This window comes from Suncus etruscus, chromosome 1 (genome assembly GCF_024139225.1).
Source record: "Suncus etruscus isolate mSunEtr1 chromosome 1, mSunEtr1.pri.cur, whole genome shotgun sequence".
Taxonomy (NCBI): domain Eukaryota; kingdom Metazoa; phylum Chordata; class Mammalia; order Eulipotyphla; family Soricidae; genus Suncus; species Suncus etruscus.
The window spans coordinates 151,467,857-151,488,649 of NC_064848.1; the positions used below are offsets into that span (position 1 = coordinate 151,467,857).

General features: G+C 38.7%; 1 non-coding gene and 1 gene segment (V, D, J or C); one reads left to right on the top strand and one right to left on the bottom strand.

The window, feature by feature from the left end:
• Positions 1-5,531: 5,531 nt before the first annotated feature.
• On the bottom strand, positions 5,532-10,303 carry LOC126024548 (T cell receptor beta variable 30-like). The segment is given in 3 exon segments: positions 5,532-5,795; positions 9,579-9,887; positions 10,259-10,303. Coding segments are annotated over 3 exon segments (616 nt in total).
• A 9,469-nt stretch (positions 10,304-19,772) lies between these two features.
• On the top strand, positions 19,773-19,905 carry LOC126031036 (small nucleolar RNA SNORA51). Its single transcript, XR_007503223.1, has one exon. It is a non-coding gene; the product is annotated as a small nucleolar RNA SNORA51 (small nucleolar RNA).
• The last annotated feature ends 888 nt before the right edge of the window (positions 19,906-20,793 follow it).

The following is a 20,793-nucleotide window of genomic DNA, read 5'->3' on the forward strand; positions in this document are numbered from 1 at the left end:
CACCACACTCAGCACCAGTATAACTTGCTAACACCCCAAGAAACCCAATATTCTTCCATTTCAATTTCCCCACCAGTTGTGTGGATCAGTTTTCCCATTTTGTTGCCTTGGGTCCTCTGTTGCTACCTTGCTGTGAATGTTTAAACCCCACATGTAAGAAAGTTCATTTTGTATCTATCCCTTGCCTTTAATGTATCTATCTCTTTCCTTTTCTTATCTTTTTTTTTTGGGGGGGGCACGCCTGTCAGTGTTCAGTGGTTACTGCTGACTCTACAATTCAGGAACCACTCCTGGTGGGCTTGAGGAATCATATGGGATGGTAGAGATCAATTCTAGAGAGATCGGGAGCAAGGCAAGCAACCTACCAGCTGTACTATAACTCTGGCCCCCATCTCTTTCCTCTGAATGATTTCATACAGTCCAACATGTTGTTATCAATTGCATGATTTTGTTCTGTCAGAGAGTTGTGTAGTATTCCATTGTGCATATATACCACAAATTCTTGATTCTTTCATTCATAGTTGGGATTTGAGTTGTTTATATATCTTGAGAATTGTGCTAAATTCAACAACAGACATAGGTGTACATAGATACTTAAGCTCCTTCTCTTGATGAAATAGAGACCAAGTCACCCTGGACTTAGCTTTTCATTTTTGAAGACTAAGAAAAGTAAGAATTATGGGAGTCCAGGACCATCCAAGAGACAAAGACTCTTTTCTCTCATTAAGGATTAAGTAAGAGTGAGGGGGTAAAGAAGAAAAGAAAGGGGAGAAATAGAATTATAAACGAGAGTCTGGGAAGGAGCAGTGGATTTTTATAGGTACTAACATCACTATTTCTTGCCCCAAATCATTAATTCATTTTTCTTCTTTGGGGGTGCAGGTGCAGGCTGTGACTTAGACCCTCACAGTCTGTGCAACATGCAGTCAAGTGTTTCACATAGGAGATTCATGTGGGGTTCTGCTGAGGGCTGAATATAAAAATGAAGAACTGATGCTCCCTTCATATTGCTGTTAACTTCTGGGCGGCTCTACCTTGTGATCCTTCTCTGACCTCTTTTCAATTTCCTATCACCACATTCAATTTTACTAATTCTTTCCATTACCTGGTGCCATTATAAGAAAGCTCATAGCATCAGAGTTGACCAATTTTCGGCAACAATTTTAATAACAGTTAATTCCTGTGGGTTTTGGCAGATACTTGTAGTTTCCAGAGGGAGGTAAATCAAGGTCTTGGGGCCCCATAAAGTGAGAAATGAACCCATCCTGAGCTCAACAATCTGCCACAATCTAGCTTTCTTCTTGAGGCCTTTTTTCTGATGTTGTGGAATCTGAATTCTCTAAATTCCTTAGCAAATGCTGCTTCTATGATTCTGCTTGAGATTTACTGCAGCAGTGCATGGTGGAGAGTAAACCATCTCCTTCCAACACATGACATATTTTGACCCATCTAGCTCCTGCTCTTCTGTTCCAACTCTCAGTCTTTCTCTACTACTAGTTTGTGATCTTCACTTCTGCTAAACTTGGACTCTTTTAAGGGTTTTAAGACGAAAGGGGGGACAGGGTTCTAGATATGAGTGAATGGATTTGTTTTGAGTAAGAAAGTCTAAAATTAAGTCTACAATTATGATGTTTTTTTCACACATTTCATTAGTCCATTCTCATACCTAAACTGGTCTACCATGAGTAGAAAGATGGTCTCAGTAGAGGGATTCTGTGGACTCATTCCCCTACACAGCTTCATCAGACTTTCAAAAGAAGATGGATTGGTTTTATTGGGGGGTGAGGTTTTGGAGTATATTATCTAGTGGTATTTAGTGGTTACTCCTCACTCTGCACTCTGAAATTCCTCATGGCAGTGCATAAGGGACCATATGGTATGCCAAGGAGAAAATCTGGCTGGCCTCAGTGTAAGGCAAGCACCATAGCTGCTATATTATTGTTTCAGCTACAGAAAGTGGGATATTTTAATCCTGATATTATGGACATCCTGGGAATAATTATTCATGGTTAAGTCACAATGGACATGACTAACCTCCTCTAGTAGAGGAACTAGATCCTGAATCATAGATATTCTGAGAGATAAAGACACATGATTTTTAGAATCTTGAATTCCCCGCTCCCCTTAAACATGTGCATACACACATAATACATACACACAGAGGCTGATTTTATATAACCTGTGCTAGACTGTAATAAAATCATCTAAGCAGGCCATTTTAACACTGTTAAGTTCTATAATATTAAGTCCTATTTAATAGTACATAGACCTGATTATAGTGCTTCTTGTTGGTCAGAATTTAGCTCCAAGGATCAGAGAGAGAGTACAGTGGTAGGGAGTTTGCCTTGCATGCAGCAGACCCTGGATGGATCTGGGTTTAATTTCCGAAATCCCACATGGTCTCCCAAGCCTGCCAAGGGTGATTTCTGAGCACAGAGCCAGGAGTAACCTCTGTGAACCACTGGGTGTGGTCCAACTACCTCAAAATAAAACCTTAAAAAAAAAGAATTTGGGGCCAAATTGATAGCACAGTGGTGGGGCTTTTGCTTTGCACATGGCTGACCCAGGATAGATATGGGTTTGATTCCCAGCGTCCCATATAGTTCCCCCGAGCCAAGAGCGATTCTGAGAGCAGAGCCAGGAGTAACCCAGGAGTAACCATCAGGTGTGGCCCAAAAGCAAAAATAAAACAAACACATACAAAAAAGAATTTATTTTCTGTGAGCCCTTCATGAGATAGTTAATATGCTCATCTATAACCAAGTATCACTCAGATAAGAAAGACAGAAGCAGTAGGAATCTTATGTTTTTAGGATTGAAAATGTACATAGCACAGATGAGGACATGGGGATAAAAAAAAAGGGGGTTTAAAAGTTAGCAATTCAGGTTCTTGTTTTATCTTTGCTACCTCTCACTTCTAGGATCCTGAGCTAAGGAGGTCCTTTGAGACTACACTTTCCTTCTTATTCAATGAACACAGTAAGCACCCCAACTTCATAAAGTGGCTTTATTATATTTTCCCACAAATACATGCAGCCCTCTACACTATTCCCATCACTTCACTGTCTTTAGAGCAATGGCTAGCCTAGAGTTTGGTTTCCAGTGAAACATTTTTATTCTTCAGTTTAATTTCCTCAAGAGTCATCTTTTGAGTACCTTACCCACTGCACAGGCCCACCACTGTTCTCTGGGGACATTTTCTTTATGTTTTTCCTTCAACCTTTCTAAAATGCTGAGATTCAGAATAGGAATGAGACACAAAGTGAGCGGGTCCTCTGTCTCAGCACCCTTTCAGTTGCTGTCATTATAAGAATGTTCCAGAATTCTATGCCACCTGATCTCACTGATTCCCAGAGTCCCATTTATCTCAAACTATGAGCCCCTTTCCCAAGCTCTCCTTGGAAGCCACAACTCTCCCTTTCTATGTTAGGGAAGTTGGTTTTCCTTTTCAGGAATGCCAAGGACAGACTAGTTTAATGTTATCTTCTTTTCTTCACTCCTCCTCTCCAACCCCTTTCTTTTCTGCATAATTCTGATTCTATCGTTTATCAAATTTACCCCTACCCCCAAACTCAGAGGTAAGCATTTTACTTTGCTCAGATAAATAGTTTTTGTTTTATTTGCTTATTTGTTTGTTTTGTGGGGGGGACACACCTGGTGGTGCTGTACACTCAGAAATTACTCCTGATAGGCTCAAGGGACAATATGGGATGCCAGGGATTGAAATCAGTTTGATAATGTGCAAGGTATATGCCCTACCTAATATGCTATCACTCTGGCCCCTTGTTCAGATAGGTAATTCGAGAGATCCTTACAAGATAACAGTTCGTTAGAGAGCCCACATTGCCTTAATCTTTGTCTGAGGTCCAGGAGATGTTGACACAGAGAGAAGAGGCTTCAGTGAGTCACAAGGGGTCTCAAACTCAATTTACCTGCGGGCTGCACGAGGCAAAGTCAGGGTGATCCTTGAGTGCAATTCAGTAGTAAGCCTTGAACAGTGGAGGGTATGACCCAAACAACTAAAACAAAACAAAACAAATAAAGATTCATCTAGGGCAGGGCCACAAAATGTTGTACGGAGGGCCGTTTGTGGCCCGTGGGCTGCGAGTTTGAGACCCCTGCGTGGCCTTCACTTCTCTAACTATAGCTCCATCGTCCTAAATGCCTTATTTTCTTCTCTGGCCTTTTCTCTCCTCTGTGATGTGAGGAGGATGCAACATGACATCTGGGGACTCTTTAAGTAATGGTCCTCATGGCGCATAGTTGATACTGTAAACCCTGAGAAACTTCAAGAATGGCAGCTTAAGGAACCCACTCTTTTCCCAGACTCTGTTCATCTCTCTAGTAACATAATCTCATAAGGGTATCCTTGGGGAGCTTGGAAGCCCATTAATTAAAGCACATTTTCTGACTCTCCTCTAGTAAAGAGATCTAGAGCTATGAATGAGAAGACAAATGTTTAAAGAATGGACTTGAATCAAAGGCCAGGAAGTGAGAAGATGCTGGTGGGGTTCTTTTAGGAGATGGTGGAGGAAGGGCTGTGGGTGCCTCCACCCAGAGCTGTGTGGAGTTGTTATCTCTGACTAACATCAGCACAACTGTCACCCACCTGCCCCTTCTCTAGGGCTAACAACAGGATGTGGCTTGACATTTACTAGGTCTTGCATCTGGGGGACCTTGTGAAAAACCCTCTCTATGCCCACCTTCTGGGAGCCACACTCCCCACATCCTGCCCCAACTCCTTCCTATGCTGCATTTCTTACCTGAGCCTCTGGTGAGTACCCTTAAGAGGAAATAGCTATGGGGTGCAGAGGTCCCCCCTGAATGGGGGCTTAGGTAGCTCAGCTGGCTGCACATGCAAAGACCACTCCCCAATCCAGTTTACACCTGATGGAGGTTACACCCAAGATCAGAGGTTATCAGTGGGCCCCTTGGGGTGTGTAGAGGAGCAAAGCAGCTGCAGTAACTGTTCTGACCCAATTGGGGCTCCTTTTAATCCCACATCACTCAGGCTACTCCCTCTTTCACCTGTCTTCTAAGTGCTCTCCATGTTCCCCCTCCCTATACTCATTTTCTTTCACTCATCTAATGAGGGGTAATGATGAGTCACAGGAAAGGGAGCCCTAGATAATCTGCAGACTGAAAATTCATTTTCCCTGAGTGTCTGTGTGTAGGACTGATAGGATTTCTCAAGGCACTGTCGCCTCCCTTCCGTGAGCTCTGTATGATAGATATTTCTATCCTGTCTGGCTAGGAAGAGGAAGGACAGAAAATAGGACAAAATGAAAAAGCAAAGAGGCAACATTCCCTACAAGTAATAACAGGGTAATAACAGGACATCTAACTTGCTATATTTAATAATAATAACTTGCTATATTTCTTGGCTCAAATGTTGCAATGCAATCAACCCACACCTGTAATTCCAGTCAATATGAGCAGCCTGATTTAGAATCATCAGTATGTCAGCCTTGGGCAGGCCAAAGTCCTTTAAGTCATGTAGAGACTCCCAGATTATATCCTCATACCCCTCACTATGAGAGGCTGAGTTCCAGGCCAGAGGACGTTAGGGATGCTCTTCTAGATAATGTGGGTACATGCACCTTCCACATCAAGTCAGTTGCCAGTTGTTGTCCAGGCATACCTACAAAGGCAGAGACAGAATAAGGTCCTGGCAGCTCTCCTAAAAAAGACATGGCCCTGTCTTGCTGAACAAGAGGCGGCCTCTGTAAGCAGTGTCTGCCATCATGTGGTGTTCCAGGTTCACAGGAATGGAGGTGCTTCTTGAATTCTGAGTTCTGAAAGCAGAAGAAGCAAAGATAGGCAGAGCACTCTCTTCATGAGTAGCAGCAAAGGCATGGAAGTTATTCATCAGCTATAGTGTGCTTAAGGCTCTTGAGCCTTTCTAACAAGCCTTTCCTTGTAGGTTAATGTCCTCATGACTCCCCATCCTCTTGTGCAGTGAAGAATAAAACTTCTTCATTGTTTTTATAGACCTAACAGTATGTCACTAGACCTTCATGTTTCTGCTCAAATGTTTCTACTCTTCTACTTCATGTTTTTACTCTTGTATGTATGTGACTCTTCATGTTCTACTTCATGTTTCTACTATTGTGCTGAGAAAATCACATATGTCTAAGTACTAACTTAAAGAATGCTCCATCTGGCTTGGAAAGAGAGAGCACAGAACTGAAAGTAAACCCTGATAAGTTCTTTACTAAAATATATATTTAAAGAGGCAGTGGGGAAGAGGAGAACTTAGTAAAAATTTGGGAAATTTTTCAGAACTTTTCTATCTTAGGAGAATTATTTTAAGGGCAGAAACCCTGTATCTCTTAGGCCAAGGGAATTCACACTGTAATTTTCCCTATATTTACTGTGCCTATGCAGAAGAAGAAGAAGAAGAAGAAGAAGAAGAAGAAGAAGAAGAAGAAGAAGAAGAAGAAGAAGAAGAAGAAGAAGAAGAAGAAGAAGAAGAAAGAAGAAGAAGAAATAAAATACACCCCCCCTTTTTTAAGAAGTTGCTGATCTGTTTCTTATTTTTCTTTTTTCCTTTTTCCGTAGCTGATGGTTTTGGTTTTTGGCTTAGTCTGTGTTTATTCTTTTTGTAATCTTTTTGATACTCCCTTATTGTTTTTTGTTTCTGTTTTGTTTTGTTTTACTACCATTTTCTTTTTTCCCCTAGACAGACTCCTCCTAGTTTTTCTCTTTTTTTGTTTGCCTTTTTTTTTCTTTTTCCTTCTTCCTCAAGATGGGACCAAGGCCAGACAGTCGAATGTTCATTTGATGGAAATAAAAACTGATCAGACATGAATACCAAATTCAAAGTTAACAACAACAGAATTGATACCCAGTCTACAACAAACTGTACAAGGGGGAAACAGTTGCACTAGCATTACTGGGCTAAAGGAGGGAGATGTGGGAACAGGGGTGGAGGGGGGACAACACTGGTGGTGGGAATGCCCCCTCACTCATTGTCAATATGTGCCTCAGATATTACTGTGAGAGAATTGTAATTCACTTCGACCACAATAAAAATTTTAAAAAATTGGTTTAACTCAGGGCCAGAGCAATAGCTTAGTGTGAAGGGTATTTGCCTTGCATGTGGCTGGCCCAAGTACTATCTCCAGCATCCCATATGGTCCCTCGAGCCTGCAAGGAGTGATTTCTGAATTCAGAGCCAGGAGTGACCTTTGAGCACCACCAGGTGTGTATCACCTGCTTCCCAAAGGCTTAGCTTTCATATGATTAGCAGAGATACCCTGAAATATCCTTCTATATAAGCTTCTGGTACTGCATCAAATCCCCAAAAAGAAGAACAATAGTCAAGATCTAAATGATGGATACCACATAGGAAACAAGTTTCCAGATTTTTGGCATCTAAATGTATTTGGTATATTAAAATATTAATTCCATAGTTTAAATTTTAATTTACAAAGTAAGACTTTGTTTTGGATACACAATCATCCAAATACCTTATAAACTTAAAGAGAGGACAATTATATCTATTTGTTGAAAATTAGATTCTGTAATAGGGCTTTAATATAAACATTGTCTCCTTTAATACACTTAACAATCTAATAAAGGAAGTTTTAGAGGTGAGAAAAAGGAAGGCTAGAAAGACTAAATAACTAGATTAGATAATTACCAGCCAGTACATTTAACTTTAAAGAGCAAGTAAAAATTAGCACAGTAAAAGGCTCTGTGATGACCAGTTCTTGGGGGTGGTTGGGGTGGAAAAAATCAATAAAGATTAATAAACATGTGGGAATTTCAGGGCAATAAACAATTCCATATTACAACCTAAGTACAAGATATATTTGGTAAAGTAACATAGATTTGCACCACACAAAAGGAAAACTTTAATGTAGACCATAAGCTTAAGTTCCTTATTGGTAAAATGTACATACCATTCAAAGGAAGATGTTCAATAATAAGGGATACTGGGGAAGAAAGTGGACATGTGATGTTTAATTTTATATTAATTTAAAACTGTTCTAAATGCCAAAGTGTATTATTTAAAAAATAATGTAAGTTTCTTCCAAGGAGGGCTCCATTAACATTCAATAATCCGTTAACATCTAAACTTTGGCTTGAGACACTATTTTACTATCAAGTTAAACAAATTGAGTGATATAGCATGGAGCATTTGTCTTGCATGTGCAAAGTATTGGGTTCAATTTTCAGCATTGTTGTATAAATAAAATTTAAAAACTTGAGCACTAAGAACCTTTTATCTTCTATGGTTACAGAACTCGTTGACTGAGTCAATTATAATTTTCACACATAAAGAGAAAAAATGGATCAAATGCATTGATTTAACCATGCTACGGCTATATCCCAACACTGCCTTCAGTGTACAACATTTTTCTGGTTAGTCCCTGGAATGGTTTCAGTGTCCTGCAAATTATACTGCTTAGTACCTAATCGATCCTAAAGGTGCAGTAGGAACCTTCCAGCCTCATTAAAACTCTCTTGATCACTCTGTGTCTGTCTCAAATGTTCCCCTGAAGATTAAGTGATACTGAAAATATACTTGGTTCAAAATTGTCCTAGATGACACCAGGAAAAGAGAACATTTTAAGACTTCTTGTGCCCCCTGGTGGAGTAGAACGGACGCTAGGGAAGAGCCCCATTTTGGGAACAAGGAGGAGGCAAGAGGGATGAGGAACTGTGGGATAAGGGATGGGGTGTGTGGGGGTGAATGCTCAGTTACTAAGGCAACCATGGCATCTCTTCCCAGCCATCCCTCTAAGCCTCTTCCTCTTTCATTTCCATCCAAGTAATTTCTCTTCAGGGGGTTTTACCATTACACACATGCCCTCTTCTTTATCCTGCCTCTCGTATCTCTTTGATCACCATCTGTTTCTCTGCTCTTTCTTTCACTACAAGGGAAGGGATATGAGACAGTGGGACAGGAATAAAGAGACCCAAAACAATCATCTAAATTCCTGCAGGAGTGTTTCTGTTACTAAGAAACGATGTTTCTAGTCCACCTAAGGACAATCTGATGAACGCCTGGCCCCTTTTCTGGGTCAAAACCTCAGCCAACCCCTGGCAAAATGTCTAGTCTCATAGAAAACCACTAGAAGGAAATTTTGGTTGACAAAAATGAACCAACTTCATCAGGTGAATTGGCATCCTCTCTTTTGGACAGCAGTTCACCATCTTAACACCCTCCCTCCACTAAGGTGTGCTCTACCTCTCTCTGCCTATGTACAACCACCCACCACCCCCCCACACACACACACAACACACAAAAGTTTAGAACCACAAGAATTTGGAAGAATAAAACATTAGGCAAGGAATAGTTCACTTGGAAGACACAAGTATGATGATCATCTGTCCATAGGGTTCTTGATGACATTCATACAACTCAAAGACAGAAGCATAAGATCTCTTCTGTTTATCCTGAGAAAACTTAGTGAAGTTCTTTCTGGTTCACTTATGTTGCTCTTATGCTGACTGGCAGTTAGAACCCGGTAAACATCCTCCCGTCATCCAGCCCCAGAATGAAGGTTCCTGGAGAGGGAGGGTGAGGTAGGGAGAGAGTGAAGTTTTTGCACAGATGTCTGCCCTACCCGGCTCAGTGTGAGACTCCAGGCACAGAAATAAATGCCAGAATCATTCTGGAGGAGCTTTTCAGATGTCAGGAAGAACTGGCCATCCTGAGGTCTGGAGGCTTTAAGGTGTTGGGGTGCCTCAGACTCTATCGAGTTTATATCAATGGAAATGAAGAGTAGCCGGAGGGCAACTTCCTGCAGTCTGCTGGTACCAGTAGAGGTTGGGATTTGATGTTCCCTTCACTGTGCATTCCAGGGAAAGGGCACTATCCACACGCTGCTGCATCCTGGTCCGTGGATTCTGATAGATCGTCTGAGCACTGACACCTAGGAGAAATGTGAAAAGTCACTTGGAGGGAAAGAGAACCCCACCCATGTCTATTTGCCTTTTGTCCAGACAGTTGTGATTCAGGCCTTCCATGGCTTGGGCACGTCAAATCAACCATGGGGTGTGTGAAGTAGATTGGGAAGGATAAGATAGTAGAGGATCACTGGATTATGGGAAACCAAAGAAAAGACTCTCTTTCAAGACAGAACACTGAGACCCAGCACCCCAATACTCAGATTCAAGTCCCACATTTATTCCAGAAAATTGTAGGATGCCCTAAAGATAGTTAAATCAACAGCTAAGGTTCTGGATTCCTAGGGTTGGGTGAAGGAAAAATGAGGGAAATTTTGCTAGAGAGAAGAACACCCACCTAAGAAAATGCCCAGGAGAATGACAAGGAAATAGTGGAGCATGGTTGAAGACAACTTAAGCTCAGTGTGTCTGGTTGACAACACCACCTCCCAGCCAAAGAGAGATAGCCTAGCCCTAGCCCCTCCTTCTTGGAGATTTGCTGATCATGTCAACCTGTGCTGGTGAGGAAATGAGGCTAGTTCTCTACTAAGTATGTGATGAATCATCCCTTCCTCCCTGGGAACCAGCAGTACCCAGAATTACTTATCTTTTCTAAAATCCTGCTGAAGACCTGGTATGTAAATGCATTTAATGACTCATTGTTTACCTGTAAATGAAAAATGGCTCTTTGGCTCCCCCAGGAGACCATCAAGAGTCTCTGTATCATCAGAGAAAATGAGATACTGATGAGATGATGCAAAGGGATTAGCTTCTGTCTGAAGCTGGAGGCTAGATGAAGTAGGACAGGCCATCTGGGTAACTGGACAGAAGCTAAAAGCAGATCAAAGCTAGGGTTTTAGGTTATTGGGGTGTTCAGCAAAAAGCTCAGTTTTAAGGGATGGAAGCTCTTCTGACAGCAAGGGATCTGTAGGCTTTTCCTCCCAGGATTTGAAACCAAGACAGATCTATAAAACTGATCAAAGAGGGGACTCTGTTCCACATACCTATCATAACCCTAGGTCTCATTTCTCTTCTAAAAGCAAAATCAGGGTAGAGGTCACATCATACAACCTCAGAATCAACACAACTTTGTTTCAGGTTAGTTTAGAAATGCTCAGCAAATTCTGGTCCTACATGGTCTCAATTTATACTATTACAAGGCTGGCAAATTGACAAAAGGTTGAAAGAGGCATTTTCATGGTGCAATGCTGTACTCTTACAAATGTTGGCTGTCTCTGGGACTCCAGGAAAAGCCAGTGCCTATAAAAAAGAAGGGAGATTTATAAAGATGAGAGCCAGTGGGTGGAAAAGAGATGGCAGATACAAGAAATGCTACCAAGCCATCAATCATAATACTAAGGTAGTGGGACTTGCTACAAGGCAGTTCATAGAGCCTTATTCTGTGAAATGAGAATTAAGACTCCTAGATGCCTGGAGAACAGACATCATCACTCCTATCTTTGCTCTGTTATGATCTATCCTTTTCTGTTTTCCAAAGGAGCAGATTTCACAACAATTATTCAGTGTGGATTGGATATGGTAGTTGAAAATAATCAGGTAATTGCCTAACGAGGACAATGAGTCTGAAGAAAATCAAACATTTGTGATGTTTTTCTATGCCATCGTTCCATCTGGATTTTGTGATGTGATGTTTATTATTGTTGCTGAGGCTACAAAAACACAACACAAAGTTGATATTGCACGTCTTGCTTCTAAGAGCAAGAACTTGGCTATAACCTTACTTTTTGTCTGTTTGTATATAAGTACACTCTAGTGTGGTACAGTATATTATTTTTTAATCTTTTCCAAGAATAATGGTAGGATAAAAAGAGAATTCCAAGAGTAGTGGTGACAATGGTAAGCATAAATTGTAGTCTATAAAAATTTAGAACATGCAATGAAAAATAGCCAAAGGCAATGATAGTTGCTCAATCTAAGGATCTGTTAATATGATACACATCATGACTAGTAGGGTTGAGTTCAACATGACCACGTACACAGCTCATTTTTACTTTTATCTTCCCTTTCTCTTTTCTACCCTCTTTGCCCAGGAATTGTTATTGAATTTGTCCTGAGTAGGGCTGGGGAGAGTAGGAATAAGATGTACAGAGAATGGCAGCAGAGAGAGGGAAGAGAAAAGTGGTTTTACTCTTTATGAGAATATATCATGTATATTCTTTTGGCTAGCAGGTTTTTAGACCAACTCACCAGTGTGGGTTCCATGGATTTGTGAGTGCTAATGACAGTCCTCGGCCACACTGGCTCAGTGTCATCATTACTTATAGAGAGTAGAGCGATCTTTCTCCCTAAAAAGAGCACAACAGATTGGTTGCTGAAGAAACATATCAGTCAGATCAGAGGAGCCAGCTGGTCCTTACTCCCTGTTCATCATCACAGCTCAGTACATTGAAGCTTCTTCCACCTAAGAAAAATAGCTCCTCATTCTTCTTCTCCATCTGTAACATCTCTTATTCATTCAGTTAATCCAAATCACTCACAGGTGAGACATAGATAGACATGTAATTCCTATACTCTGTAGCAGCAGTTCTATGTAAGGAACATACATCTTGGCCGCATGACTGGTCCAGATGGGGAAACATCAACCTGGCAGGCTGAATTAAAGACTGGCTTGAATGAATCTCCTCTGGCTTCTTGTCCATCTCCTGGGTATGTCTGTATGTTGTCCAGCTCTCTGGAAAACCTCCTCCCAAATATTTCTATACTTATATTGGGGTTCTCTATCCATATTAGATTTTTAGTGAATAACTACTGTCAGAATGAAGTTCTTTGGTTTTGGGGGCCATACACAACAATGTTCAGAAATTACTTCTGGCTCAACATGCAGGAATTACTCTGGCAGTGCTTGGTTTGCCATATGGGAAGCTTGGGATCAAATCCAGATCAACCACATAGTATATACCTGATATACTATCCCTCTGGTCCCAAGAGTGCTTTCCATGGGAAAAGGAAGGCAACAAACTCACCTCTTTTTTCTTATTTAAAAAAAATGTTATCTGTTCTTAGACACAAGAATAAAAGTAAGATATTTGTAATGTTTATTTGTTCCTCTACAGTAGAGCTCAATATTAATCATGCTTTTAGAAATGAAGAGATGGTACCGACTTTCCCTGACTTCTGCCCTTCTGCTTGGCTACATACTGATCAGGTAAACAAAAACAAGAGAAACTGTCAAAACAAAATAAAGGGTGATATGGAGAAGAAAATTGAACAAAAAATTAAAAGAGCCTCAGCCACATTCTGTATAATATCAAAAAATAACAAAGATTCCTATTAGTCTTTGATATAGAGGAAAATAAGAATTTATGAGAAGGCTGTTTTTAAAATAAAAGTCAGCATATTCCAGGTTTGATTAATAATATAAATATACAGAATCAAGAAGCTAAGCAAAATCCAAGCAGGATAAACTTAAAACAGTGCAAGGAATAGATTATTTCCAATATAGATAATGAGCATGACTTCAAGTAAAGAGATATAATTTGGGCTGGAGAGATAGTACAGCAGGTAAGGCAATTGCATTACATGTTAATAATTTGGATTTGATTCCCAGCAATGCATGTGATCTCCTGAGTTCTAACAGGAACGAACATACCTGAACATAGAGCCAGAATAAGCTCTGGAAATGTTGCGTGTGCCCCTCCTCAAAAAGTAATAAAAGAGAGCGAGACTATATACAATAAAAGGGTAAAAATATAATCCAAGTGGTAGAGTATGAGCCTGACATATGTGAAAACCCGAGTTTGGTTCCCAGCATCCAGAGCATAATTGGGTGTGACCTTTATGCCTTTTCTCCCCAACACTGCCAGATATGCATTTTCCCTATAAAAGGAAAAAAAAATAAAGACTGAGTTAGTCCTTGAGAAAGGCCTAGAGTTTGGGGCTGATAAAAATAAGATAGCAAATTACAAAAGAATAGGGTTAGCAGTGACAGAAGACTAAGTATATACTATACACGAAAGAAAGGACTTAAGAAGGTTTGGGGATGGAGGATTAAAGCATAATGATAATATACACTAAAATGTCCTGAAACTTCAAAACCAATTCTGTTGATAGAGTTGCAGGGTTATCTATAAGCTTGAAATAACTAACACATACAAAAATAAAAGAAACAATTGTTTTTATATACTGGATGACAGGTGGGCATCAGATAGTACTCCCTAGCAGAAATGAACCACATGTGGGATCCCCAACTTTTTGCTTTGAAGGATTCTTCTTGGGTGTCAGTTCATAAAGGGGAATTAAAGCAAGCCTGAGTGACTGTTTGAATTGAGGAGACTGGTGTTCAGAAATCAAGGAGACCAGAGTAGTTAAAAGTTCAGAAAGAATGCCAAAAAGGAGTGAGTGACCCCCCTCAAATTCTTGGCATCTCCAGAGCTTTCAGTAATTATTCTTCAGCTGTTCTGGTAACAATACGCATTTATGAAAATTCCTTAATACAAAAATAAAAGAACCTTTCACTAGAAATGAATGATCAGGTAGATACTTGTCAGATGCCAAAAGTTCACACTGGGCTGAGAAACGATGGTGTTTCCACTTGGCAAAGTGAAGACACCTTATGAGTGTCTTCTGAGAAGTGTACTCAAAACACTTTTTTGTCTTGATGGGTGGGAGTGGGAGATTAAACATTATTTAGAGATTACTCTATATGTAACTCATATAACTTCAAAGCAAAACTTGGAAACATGTGCTGTGTTCATAGACTCAACAAACTATCGCAAAACATAATTTAGGATTTTTTTAAATAATGCAAATTCTTTAGCACCTTTAAATATGAGGCATCTAAAAACTGGTAAGGTGGTGCTAGAGGTAAGGTGTCTGCCTTGTAAGCGCTAGCCAAGGAAGGATCATGGTTCGATCCCCCGGCATCCCATATGGTCCCCCCAAGCCAGGGGCAGTTTCTGAGGGCTTAACCAGGAGTAACCCCTAAGCATCAAATGGATGTGGCCGAATAAAACAAAGAAAAAAATGTAAAAAAAATATGTGGCATCTAAATAAAATCAGGTATATCCCCCCCAAAAATATATATTTTTAAAAGAAAAAAAGAGAAAAAAAAAAACTCTATAGGGTCCCGAGTGATAGCTCAGCAGCAGGGTGTTTGCTTTGCATTCGGCAGACCTGGGATGGACCTGGGTTAGATCCCTGGCATCCTATGTGGTTGCCTGAGCCTGCCAGGAGACATATCTGAATGCAGAGTCAGAAGTAACTCCTGAGTGCTGCTGGGTGTGGCCCAAAATAACAAAACAAAACAAACAAACAAAAAAGCTTCAATGAAAACAGACCTACAAATGAAATAAATGATAATTTGGTTTAAAAGGGTACAAAATAACTATTATTTACATTCTGTATTCCTTTTTCTTTTTGGTCTTTTGGGCCACACCTAGTGATGCTCAGGAGTTACTCCTGGCTATGCGCTCAGAAATCACTCCTGGCTTGGGAGACCTTATAGGATGCCGAGAGATCAAACTGCAATCCATTCTAGGCTAGCACCAGCAAGGCAGATGCCTTACCGCTCCGTGCCACCACTCCGGCCCCTATATTCTGTATTCCTAAAAGGGTAAATGACAGTATAGATATGTTAAGAATAAACATGGAATATATAAGAAAGACTGAAATATAACTTTTTCAGATAAAGAGTACAAGAAAAATGATGAAAAAATACTCTGAGGTACTCCAAGATTAAAAAATAAAAAGTCAACAACAAATAGTGTCCCTAAATTGTAGGCCAACAAATAGCCTAAAGTTGAGAATTTTCTAAAACTAGAAAGAAAATGATAACAAATAATTAAACATTTCCAAATTTGATTTAAAAATAGAATAAAATGCCACAAATCGAAGAAAAACCTCAATTTCAAGGACCAGTAAAAGCAAGAAAATTTTACCAAGATGAATTATCCTGAGATGACTACCAACAGCTACGTAAGAAAAAAAGTCTTAAAAGAAGTTAGAAAATGGGCCCGGAGAGATAGCACAGCGGCGTTTGTCTTGCAAGCAGCCGATCCAGGACCAAAGGTGATTGGTTCAAATCCTGGTGTCCCACATAGTCCCCCGTGCCTGCCAGGAGCTATTTCTGAGCAGACAGCCAGGAGTAACCCCTGAGCACCGCCGGGTGTGACCCAAAAACCAAAAAAAAAAAAAAAAAAAAAAGAAGTCAGAAAATAAAAGTCAAGCGATAGACATCGAACAACTTTATGTGGTATTTCCCTCTTCTCTACAAAAACAATGCAGACAGGAGGTCTACCTTGACGTGGGGAAAGTATGTGGGAAAACAAAAACCATCGATCAGAAATAAAAAGTGTCAATTCTATATCCAATGAGAATAAATTTCAAAATCACTGGAAATAACGTTTCTAAGATGTACAAGATCCAAAGTACCAGGTCCTGGGATATGGCTCAGTGGCATAATGCCATCCTTGCAAAACATGAGGCTGGGAATCACCCACATGTTTAGTGTAATCACAACAGCATAACCACAATAGTATATCATCTCCAGCCCACTGCAGTTAAGTGTGTGATTACGACAGCAACATCAAGGGATGGTGGAGAAAACAAAAATAACAGAAATACCTCACCATCAGAGGACAGACACTATAAGAAACATTAAAGAGGTCTGTCAAAGCCTAAAGAGATAGTGTAGAGGGTAAGTAAGGTGCTTGCCTGGCACACTACAGATCTGAGTTTGAACTATCACAGTCTATATTGTACCTTGAGCATTTCCAGGATATATAATCCCTGAGCACAAAGCCAGAAGTAAGCCCTGAGTGCCACCAAGTCTGGCTCCAAGCCAGATAGGTATATAGGTACAGAGATGGAGGAAAACAAGATGGGGAGACAGATAGAGAATAAATATGAATCTTCAAGCAAATTGCAAACCAAAAGTCCAGATGGAATTGATAAATTAGTGTCTAAAGTAGAATAAGAGTGAAAATAAAATGTAATTATTTTATATGCATTTATAACACTGGCCAAATTCATCAGTATAAATATTCCCTGTGACACCAAATTGAAGTTATCAATAACTTGACAACCCCTTCCATTTTTTTGAGTATTTAACAATCGTGTATCTCATAAGTTTCTACTACCTAGTTGCCAAATATTATAGAATACCAATAGTAACACGATAAGTACACGATGTTTTGTGGTTGAAAAAAAATCTATTAAAAATAACTGGGCTTCTCCCTTCTGCCAAAATAAATTGAGAGAGACTATATAAAACCATGGGTATTAAGATGTAAGATATCAGGCAACAATGGACAGAAAAAACTGAGGTGAATTTGATAATTTTCTAGGCTTACTCCCTTGAGGGAATTTTCAAACTATGACATACAAAAAAATGTCTTCAGTTGAGAAGATGGAAATTGCAGAGGCTCCAGTTGCTGAATTAAGAAAACAAGACAGCTATAATGGAGAAAACATGGGATCAGGGTGCTTCCAGCCTCATAGACTGAGAACAATCTTTATTGCTCAGATTTAATCCATGGGGGCAGGTGGGGATCATATGTAGTTAATAGACAAAAGTACCTACTTAATGTTAATCAAGCTTAGGTGAGTTTTTACATTTCACAAGTGTTGAGTGAAGGGAAAAAGGAGCTAGGACGAAGTCTCTGTTTAGGGGAAAGTAGGGTGTGAGTTCTATGTGGGTAGCTACGAGATGAACATCTTATGAGGTATGGATGAGAATAGGAGACTAAAGAGCTTTCCAAAGTATATTTCAGAAGTTATTAGCTGGTCCATCTCTGTATTTAGCAGAATACTGACTAGAACACAATATGAAAAAGTTGAAATGGGAAAAAAGCACTAAAAATTAATAAAAAAAAAACAGTACCTAAATTTTGCATAGGGTTAGGAATTGTGCCCATTATACCAGTCAAATCAGAAAGCCTTAAATTTTGTGAGGCATGGGGAAGAATTCATAAGTTTCTGACTCAGAAATGAAGAATAATTATCCCTAGATTAAATTGCTATGTTTCACCTTGCAAATATTTAAAACCAGACACAAAAGAATGAAAGTAGTTTCCAAATAACTGTGTTTTTAAACACAGCTCGAGAAAATTTACAGGGATATTAAATACCAACAAGAAAGTAAAATTAAAAGTGTGATGTGCAATAAACATCACCAGGCCAAAAAAAGGGCAAAAATATATAATGAGGAAATTGAATCAGTCAAAACTAATACCAAATGGACAAGAAACTAGAATTAAAAAATAAAGAATGTATCCCATACATTTAAGAGACTAGAGGAAAGATAGAATATGTTAAAGACAGACATAGAATACGCACATTTTTAAAGTACTCAAATGAAACTTCTAGAAAAAAAGCAATTTCAATATGTGAGGCAAACTAGTCACTGGATGAGTTTAATAAATGACAAATTAGAAAAAGCACAAGAAAATGTGAATGAATTTGAAAGCATAAAATAAGAAACAAATCAAATAAAAATATGTACATAACTGAAAAGCAAACAGGTCATTAGCCAATAGGTGTTTTTAAAAGTTTCAGAATCTATGTGTTTCTTGCAATACACAATTTATCTATAAAATAACAAGAAAACATGCCTACTATGTATGAGTTTCTGAGTTTGATCCCCAAAAGAAGCCCAAATAAAACATAAAATTAAGAGAATGAAAAAAATGATATTCTGATCATGTTAAGTATAAGAAGGTTATGTTGTATAACTGCAAGACAAAGTAAATTTCAAAGCAAAAAATATTACAAAGTACAAAAAATATATTTATTAACAAGGATGTAAAATTTTAAACAGATGTAACAATAATGCTCTTAGTAGCAGAACTTCAAAAAGAGAGACAATAAAACAAAATTAAAAAGAGACAGATATAGCCACAATCTTTGTGGACAATTTCAATATCTCTCAATAATTTATAAAAAAAAAAAACAAGTGGAAAATTTATGAGCATCTATCTGAACCACAGTATCAGTCAACTTGACCTAACTGAAGTATTTTACTCAATCATAAACATATACACATAAGTTGCATTCTGGGTCTCAGTATATTTTAAAAGATTCAAATAATGAAAAAATTATGCTCTCTCCCCACAGTGGAGTAAAATTTAAAATTAATAATAAAAATTTTAAAAACTTTTTAGATAATTGGAAACTAAAATCTCAAATATAAATTATTCATGGGTAAGAGAATAACTCAAAGAAGGAAATCATAAGACTTTTTAGTACAAATTAAAATAAAAACACATTATATTTTTAAAAAATTATGGAGTACAATTAAAGCAATAGGTATGAAAACACACACAGTAATAAAATGTTAACCTTGTCCAAAGGAAGAGTTTACCTTTTCTTTCCTTAGGTGGGAAGTGGCAGCTGAAGGGTAATTTCTAAGGCTTCGGAATGTCGTGCTAGATTAGAGTGACCTAATCACCTGAGGGCTTTGGTCTAAGCTAGATAGTCTGTGCCAACAATAATTTATGTTGGTGTTGTTAGACTAGTAGACAGTATGTCTATGTGTCCCACCCCCAAGAAAAACACTGAACCGATTTCCAAGGAAAACTCTTGACACCAAAGCTCAGGTGAAATTCCTCGGCTATCACTACTCGTATTATTATATTGCTGGGAGAAACATATGATGTCTACAAAGCTTTACTAGGAGAAAACAACTCTGAGTAGTACTTGAGTGCTACTGGATCCACCCTGTGTGCCTATTTCCTTTGCTGACTTGAATTATTTTGAATTATAACCATCGGTATGTTCATATGTTTTTTTAATACTGTGCACCTTACCATTGAGTCACTGAGCCACATATTGAACTAGGAGACATTCATACCAGTGACAAATCTATCTAGAATTGTCTAGAATCTAGATAAGAATCTGTCTTAAGAAATTAAAGAGGCTTCCCAATGCTTACCACAGGCTGTGTTCTTTACACTGGCTGTATAGAAAGAGGAGGTACAGTAAATGTTCCCCATATACACCTCAAACCAGGCCCTTTGCCTGGTCTGTATTGTGAATGGGGGGACAAAAAAAATAAAATTAAATTAAATTAAAAAAAAAAAGAAATTAAAGAGAGCAAATTAAACTGAAAGTCCAATAAAGATAGTAAATCATAGAACCAGGAAATAGTACCACACTTAGGTGCTTGTCAGGTCCTGGTTCTATCTCTGGTACCAGATAGTCTCCAAAGCACTACCAGGTATGACCCTGGATGACCTTAGCACCACAGCACCTCATACTCAGGCCACTGTTTTGGCCCACCAATCCAGTTGGCCAAAAAACGCGGTAGGGTTTGTGGGTCTCTTGAGCATCACTTGGAAGGCCCCAAAATGCAAACAAGAGAGCTGTAAATAACACTCTAAAATCAGAAAATAAAAAACAGAAAGACAATAGAAAAATTAAGGAAACCCAAAACTGATTACTTGAAATGAGCAACTCATACACTTCTAACCATATTAATCAGGATAAAAAGCAAGAAAACACAAATTGTCCTTATCAAAAATGAGAGAAAAAGAATTACTGCAAATTTTATGGTTAGTAAGATTATGGTAAATAAACATTATAAATTTATGTCCATACATTGTAATTTAAGAATAGATTCACATATATTTAGACTGCCAAACTTTCAACAATGGAAAAGGTATTTCAGTAAGGAAAGAATAACACTGCTCTTCTTCTAAAGCTATTGATTAACTATATGCAAAATAATAATAACTTTGTATCAAAGAGATACTCAAGACACCAATAGAAAAAAGACAAAAATCATTTCTCTAATAAAATAATGCAAAAATATAAAAAATGTAAGCCAACAATATGAATTTTTATAACTGGGTGAAAAATATACAACAGATTGTAACAGACACTTCACCCAAGAAGATATATGGATAGGACATAAGCATATGGGAAAATGCCAACTCA